The sequence below is a fragment of the Uranotaenia lowii genome, chromosome 2 (genome assembly GCF_029784155.1).
Source record: "Uranotaenia lowii strain MFRU-FL chromosome 2, ASM2978415v1, whole genome shotgun sequence".
In the NCBI taxonomy this organism is placed as follows: Eukaryota; Metazoa; Arthropoda; class Insecta; order Diptera; family Culicidae; genus Uranotaenia; species Uranotaenia lowii.
This window is the reverse complement of record NC_073692.1, coordinates 355,527,995-355,536,032: the sequence shown is the minus strand read 5'-3', so window position 1 is coordinate 355,536,032 and position 8,038 is coordinate 355,527,995. Positions and strand designations below refer to the sequence as shown.

The 8,038-nt window shown below is 35.5% G+C and overlaps 1 protein-coding gene across 8 annotated transcripts in view; it reads left to right on the top strand.

The window, feature by feature from the left end:
- The first annotated feature begins 227 nt into the window (after positions 1-227).
- The window catches only part of LOC129750161 (solute carrier family 25 member 16-like), a 67,745-nt gene continuing 59,934 nt past the window's right edge, over positions 228-8,038 (top strand). The window contains exons 1-2 of one of the 8 annotated variants that reach the window (XM_055745414.1): positions 228-586; positions 1,160-1,371. In XM_055745414.1, coding sequence (XP_055601389.1) covers positions 1,194-1,371 — 178 coding nt within the window. In that variant the 5' untranslated portion in view covers positions 228-586; positions 1,160-1,193. Of the gene's footprint in view, positions 620-1,018; positions 1,372-8,038 lie in introns of all 8 variants that reach the window. The other 7 variants (XM_055745413.1, XM_055745410.1, XM_055745411.1 and 4 more) reach the window with 7 other exon arrangements.

Sequence of the window (8,038 nt, the reverse complement as noted above, 5' to 3'; positions counted from 1 at the left end):
ATTTGTATGAAGAATGTTACAAAAATCTTGAAAACAGTTTTAATTCGAACAAAAAACCCGAGTTAATTTTTTTTTTCAAATAGTATGAGATTGAGCACCCCTATATATTTATGCGATTCAAAAACTTTCAGTCGCAGGGGCAAAACGTCAAAATTGACAGATGCATTTTTTTGCTCCCAAAACAAAAACAGATGGTTTTTGTTTACTTTTTACGTCCTTCGTTCGATTCGGCATTTCAGTGGTCGCGGCGATCGGTATCCGCGAATGATTCCAAACGAAAAGCGCAGCAAAAAGCAAAACCTGTGAAAGATTCCAGCTCCAACCCAACTAGTAAAAAAAAACTTGTAAGCGCGACTTCTCTCATTCTTTCTCCAGTCGTGGCCATTCAGACTGCGGTTTTCTTGCGGTGATTTTACTCGTCGTTTGTCCATAGCAATCCATTCGTAGTTGGATCTTCGCCGTGATCGGTCCGGTTGTTGGAATCGTTTTTGGAAGTGGCAAGGCAATTCAAGTGTGTCCGTTGTCGAGTGTGTTTTCTCTTTCGTTTTGTCCGTGAACAACCGCAGAAAAAAGAAACAACCAAACGGTACCAGTTTTGGGGGTAAACGGCTTACCGATTGTATGTTGAAGCAGCAACTCGGAACATTGGAAGTGCCACACTGGCAAACTTTCACTTCCAGAATTGGAGGTTTTTTGGGTCTTTATTTGGGAATTCAGGTGTCTTTAAAGCAAATATTGTTTAATATTTGAGGAGTAAATTCTTTAGGAATAAAAATGAAAAAAATAAATTAATGATGAATAATTAGATAATTATCAATGAAATTGATAGTTTAGAATCAGTTGATAAAAGTAGTTAATTTTTGCATCTTTGAGTTTAAGAAATATTGTCAAAAAAGTGAATCGATTGAAACCCCCCGAAAAAGGCCAAAATGCGCTGACCCACTTTTCACAATATTTCGTCATTCCGCAGTGGCTGGAATGTTGTTTACATTGTTTTTTTCCTTCTCCATCGATCAAGCTTATTTGTAAGTTTAGTGTCCAGTGAAAAGTGTTCAAAGTCCAACAATCTTCCCCATAAGATTGTCTTATCTGAATTCCGTGAAGCCCGCATGGAGCTGATGCTGCAGCATTGAAGAAAAACGAATCGTTATATTTGCAGTTCGAGTTCTTAATCAACCGTGAAAAGTGCAGTGATGGGTGTTCTAAAAAGTAGTGACGTCGTGAAGACGGCTGAAGTGGCAGCAGCAGCCGGGAGTGCTGGATCAGCAACTGCGGCAGCAACGGCCACAGTCACGAGCAGCAGCGGTTTGAGTAAATCTGAAACTGCCCGGAAGAATATGGATTTCATCGCCAAGAATCTACTTGCCGGAGGTATGTTGAGCGATAACAAGAAAAATCTAAGTCTATCGATATATTTTAAAATTATTAAAAAAAACTAACTTCATTAGAATAGTTAGTATAGCTGAGACAGGTGATCTGTTCCAACGGTAAATTAAGTTATATTGTAGTTTCTATTCTTGCTCTCTCAGATTTTTTTTAAGACAAATATGATTTCATTTAAGGCATACTCTCCGAGGCCAACTTATTGAAAAAAAAAAGTTTTAATTCATTTAAGGTTTGTGTGTGTTATAAAAACTTGATTCTGAAATTTTAGATTGGCTCCGCATTTTCGCTTGATGTTCTCCATCAAAGTCTTTACAGTGTCATCCGGAACCAATGTCTCAGTTTTTTTTCCATTTTCTTACATGTTCTCGTTTTTGACTGTCTCCTTGCTATTCCGAAGTTCCCGCTTCATTATTGCCCAGTACTTCTCCACCGGGCACAGCTCCGGACAGTTAGGCGGGTTGATGTCCTTTAAAACAAAATGGACACCACTCCAGGATACTTTTAGAATAGTGGCATGATGTCAAATCTGGCCGAAATAGCGGAGCTTCGTCGTGCTGTTGCATGAATGGCAAAAGGCGCTTCTCGAGGCACTCAGATTTGTAAACCTCGTTATTTACTGTGCCCTTTGTCACGAAAGGCTCACTTCTCAGTCCACAAGAGCAGATGGCCTGCCAAACGAGATATTTGGAGGCAAACTTCGACATTCATCGAACTTGCTCTTGTCGGTGAAAAACTCCAACCCCGGAATTTGCTTGAAATCTTTTGTCAGCATCTTCTCGTAGAGCTTCCCTGCCCGAGTTTTAGCCGTCGATTGTTCGTGCTCATCGCGGTTTGGGAAGTTCTGCACCTTGTCTGCACCATGTAGTCCAGCTCTCTTCTTTGCATTCTGGACATAGCTCTGCGACATGCCGATCTTTTTAGCCAAGATTTGGCTTGAGACGTTGGAATTTGCTTTAATCATCCGCTTAACCTTTCCCTCCGTCTTTTTGTTCTCCGGTTCCGGTTCTCTTCCAGCTCCTTTGCCTTGCTTCAACTTAAACCGCTTCAACACTCTGGAGACGGTTGAATGGTGAATGTTCAACATTTTTCCCAATTGCGTCGTCGGTGCGACAGATCAGGAAATTCCAGGTGTTTGGAAAGAATTTGTTCTCTCGACTCGCTTTGGTTCACCTCCATTTTCGTTGAATCGAAAACACTTCGAGTTTGACAGCATGTAAACAATACACATCAATGAGAAAGTGTGCAAAATTTGGCTAAAGAAATTTTTAATAAGGGGCCGTTCAAATTTTACTTAACACAATTTTCAATCATTTTCGATATGTATTTCACTGATAGTTTTGAAATTTTATATTAAGTACTCGATTTTATTTGCTTTTCTCCCCAGAAATTTGAGAAGGGTCCACGAATTGCCATAACAACATTTTTCGTAATTTAATAACATCAGATTTCACATATGGCTCTATTTGCTTGATAAGTTTTCAAGCTTTACATACTTTCCTTTTTCCCGTTTCTCCTCTGAAAAAAGGAGGGTTCATGAATCTTAAAAAACTTCTCATGTAAAATATATGGTTTATATTGCTTGAAAAGTTTTTAAAACTATGCGATAAAAGCTTCCCCATTCCTGGCTCTGTACTGTATGGAATTTTTCTTTATAAAATAGAAACATTTTTTGTACTCGAATACTTTTTCTTTCAAATTGGGTTCCATTTGTTGAATAAGTTGTCAAGTAATACAAAAATTGTGCGGGACTATTTTCCCATCTCTTAACCCCCACCGGAAGGTGAAAAGGGTTTTTTAATAACTATAGAATTATTTCTCGTATTCTTATACTTTCCCCTGCAAAATTTTGTTAAATTTATTTGATGAGCTCCGGAATTTGTCAAAACAAACGTACGGCACCTCTCTTCTCTTTCTATTCCGTGAGGGGAACCAAATCATCGAGAATTCATCATCTTGAACTTAAATATTCTTCCCAATTTGTTACCATTTGCTAGATAAGCAATCGAGTTATTAAAAAAATTGTATGAGAGCTCGCCTTCCCCCTCCCTATCGAATCAGTGAAAGGAGGTAGAAGCTTTAAACAATCATAGAAAAAAAAATTTCTACTCAGATACCCTTTGCTATTAAATTTGAATAATAAGTTCTCGAGTGATCCAAAAATATTGTATGATAATATAATAAAATATGTTGTCCTCTTTCCCCTCTTCCCGTTGGAGAAAGTGAGGGGTCTCAAAACATATTTATATAAAAATAACATTTCTCGTGCATGAATATACTTCCCTGTTCCATTTTGTTTTTTTTTGTTCGATTAGTTCTCAAGTAATACATTAAACTAAAAGGGAGACCCTTTTTGCACCTCTGTGAAAAGACAGATGGGTCTCAAACATAGTAGAAACTTGACTCGTAACCTTGCGATGTATTTCGATGTAATCATACTTTCACGAAAAACATTTTTACATCCATCTTTTTTAAGGAAGCTTGAGTATATTTGCCCTAAATGTTTTTTTCAAAAGTTGCAACTGTTTTTTTTTTATCATTCCTATCCCCTATCTAATCAAAATCTCTGTTGGAGATTATCCCACTTTTCAAGATGGATAATCTTATTGTACATTGGTTTGTTTTAATTTTATTTACTTAGAAATTTCTAAAAAGTCTTCCGAACTCTGTTGAACCATGATAAAAACTAACTTTGCATGTTTTTAATTGGATGTGTGTATTTTTTCGCTTTTTTTATTTACACTGTTTTATTATATTAGTTTACCTTAAATGTTGAAAGCTCACTAATAGTTTTTTGAAGTTATCGAAAACAGATCATCTCTGAACCGAAGAACCAATTCAATTTCTCTATTCTTGGGCACAAACATCCCCTTAATTATTTTGAAGAGAAATCAATGTTAAATTCTAAGATATCATTTGTTTGAATTCTCAGTACTTTACAGTTTTGAAATTTAATCAAAATTGGATGGTTTAATCGACTACATTGATCATCAAAGACAACTCAAAAGTTAGAAATTGGCCAATGAAATTGAATTGTATAAAACTCAAAACCTCTGATTTAATAATCTAATCAATTTTATAATCCCCCGTTTGAATTCCTCGAATGCTTTTGAAGCTCTGAAATCGCAGCCTTGGCCTTATAACTCGGAATCTAATTAATAATTTTAAATCAAATTATAACATCATTCATAAGCAATCGCTATAAATGAGAGCTGCAGCTGGAGTTTCGAATTGCAACACAATGATAACTTAAAATTATATTCTGAATCTTGATCTATAAATTTGTGTTAAGGATCTGATAATTTTAATCCGCTCTAAAAAAGGAGGGTCTCAAATTAATTGTATGTAATGAATCTAACTTTTAAAATATGGTTGATTTCGCTTGATATGTTGTAGATTTATGCAAAAAAAAAACTGATAAGAGAGCCCTCCTGTCCTTCCTTTCAGCCCCTGCTGAATGGAGGTCGTGATCTTTAATAATCATACCCATTTTTTTATCGTTCCCAAAAATCCTCTTATATCAAATAAAGTTCCATTGGTTGATAAGTTTTTAAGCTTTACAACAAATTTTATATGGAGCCCCCTCCTTCCTTCCCCTCTCTACACTGTAAAGCATAAGGGTCTACAATAATCATAGAAATATATCTCGTAACCAAATACCATTCCAAGCCATATTTGTTTCCATTTGTTGGCTTCATTAGCATTAGCATACTCACAGAAAGAAGGATGGGGTGTCAGATAATCATAGAATCATACCAAAATGGTTTTCCATATCAATTTTTGTCCTTTTCAAGGATTTTATAAAAAAAAAAGTTAAATGTAAGCTTTCCTCTTACCTTCCTATATTTTCAATTCTATCATCCTACTGCAAAAAAGGAATTGTTTCACATAGAAAAATTTCTCGTATTGATATACCATCCCATACCAAATTTGGTTTTATTTGCGTAGTAAATTCTTGAGTTATGCATAAACTTGAAAGGAAGTACCATCCCTTCTTCCGTTCTCCCCATTGAATGGAGGGGAGAGCTTAATATTCATGAAGTATTTTTCGTACTCATATACTCTTTTATGCCAAATTTATCTTTCCGCTGAAAAAAGTGGGGCTTCAATTTATAATAGAAACATTTTTTGTATCTAAATACATGTAAAATGGTTGAATTGGCTCAATCAGCTCTCCAGTTATGCTGAAAATTGTGAAGGAGAACTCTCCTCCCCTTTCCATCCACCTCTATGAAGGAGGAGTGAGGGATAACAAATATTCATAGAAGCATTTCTCGTACCCAAATATCGTTCCATGCCAAATTTGGTTCCATTTGCTATTGTAGTTCTTGAGTTATGCAGTAAAAATTGTATGAAACTCCTCCCTCCCTTCTTCCCTCTCCCCCCTGGGAGATGGAAGGGGTCTGAAACAATCATTAGAACATGTGACGTTCCCAAATACCCACCCATGCCAAATTTGGTTCCATTTGCTTAATTAGTTTCTGAGCTATGTTAAAAAATTATCAAAGAGGCCCCTCCCCCCTTTACATCTCCCTACAGAAAAGAGGGAGGGGTCTCAAATAATCATAGAAATAGTTTGTGTATCCAAATACCCTCCCATGCCAAATTTGGTTCTATTTGCTTTATTAGTTTTTGAGTTATGTAAAAAAATATAAAAGAGGCCCCCTCCCCCTTTCCACTGGTAATAAGGTGGGGCCTCAAATAATCATTGAAATATTTTACGTATCCAAATACCTTCCCATGCCAAATTTGGTTCCAATATCTTGATTAGTTTTTGAGATATATGAAAAATTGTAAGGTAGCCCCCCTCCCCCCTTCCTATCAGCCCACTGAGAGGAGGGAGGGGTACCTAATATTCATAGAAATATTCCTCTTTCCCAAATACCCTCACATTGGATACCATTGGATTGATTAGTTTTCGAGTTATGCGAAGAATTGTCTTTTGTTTGGGAGACCTCTCCCCCCCGCAAATCGGTTCAGTAGTTTCCTAGTCTATAGGGAACAGACAGACAGACAGAAATTCATTTTTATATATATATATAGATATATTCCTCACATTTTTGCTTAAGGGTGACTATGAACTATAAAGTTATGTTTAGACTCAAAACACTCTAGAAGCTTAGATGCGATGAAAAGTAGTTCGCTTAAAGTATGTTAAAATTTAGTTTAAACGGAAGTACCTATATTTAAATTATAATAATTTTCGCATCTAATTTTTTCATGGAAGGGGTAGCAAAGCACACCGGGTCAGCTAGTTTTTTTTTTTATAAAATTTCCTCAACCCAAATTTGCAAAACTTTAGAATCAGTTCAAAATATTCCATAAAAATGTTCAAGTAGTTTCAGTTTAAGCTTCCTATTACAAAAAGTAATCAAAAAACAACTATTACGAACGAAAACAATTTTTTTACTGGTATTTATTAAACTGAGTTAACAATCATTTATTGATGGTAATTGTTCTTCATAACAATTGTATATGATAAACTGGTTGGAATTTCATGCCAATCGTTGAACATTCGAAAATTATCAGCTAGATCTTTTAAAAGCTGATTTTTCCTACATTTTTGCACGTTTTAGCTTCAAGATGGCACTGCATCAAAAATAAAATAAGAAAAAGTACATAATGCAAACAAACTTCTTCAATTAGAGGCCATACAACACCATCAAAAAGAAATCGGAATTCATTTGCGTTCTAAAACATGTTTTTCTTTAATATTTCTGCCATTCTCGTATAAATTTTCGATACAATCGTTTTTGTGACGTCACAAAAAATCCAACATGGCTCTCGACAATACCTTATTTAAATATTCCTTGGGTCATCGTTCCACATTTTCACTCTAATATGTGTTGTGAGCCTACATGGTTCAATGATTCTACTGAATCAAAGCAATCGAAAGATTCACTTTAACTCCCTTTTGTAAATCTAATATATAAAGATGAGTTGGACTATATATGTTTGTATGCACCTTATACAAATCAACACCGCTTAACCGATCAGCCTGAAATTTGGTACAGTTATGTGCTTGGACCATGGTAAGGTTTTAGTAATAGTTTTGAGCCCCTCCCACCTAAGAAAAGAGACCCTCCCATACAGGGGCGGTCCTAGAGCTGGCTCTTGGGGGGGGGTGGTGATTATCCAATTTTCAAAAATCAATCTATTTGAAGGAACGTTAATATCTGGGGAAAAAACAATCAGTTGAGTGAGTGAAAGAAGGGGAGGGGTTGCGGGGAGGATGGTCAGTTGCAAATGAATCTACAATATAAGCTGCACACTGCTCCTCCTTCCCCCATGAATTGCACTGAACAATATGTATTTAAAAAAAGTATGAAACAAGAGATGAATAATGAAAACTTTATCAAAACTTCTCTATATTTCTACTCATTTCAATATCCTTCTACATAACTTACACATCTTTATAAATTAACCAGCGAATCTATAATATCCACTGCGAAAAAATGTTGATAATTTTTTATTAATTTGTAGGTATATCTGGTATTTTAAAATTGTCACTTTAAGAGCCCTTTAAAAAATTTTTCGATATAAATGTAATTTTTTCAATGAAAATAATACATACGTTGTTGAGAGATGAAAATGTAGAAGAAAATTTCCAAGCTATCTTGATTTTTTTCCTGAGCTTCCAAATATTAGAGCTCTG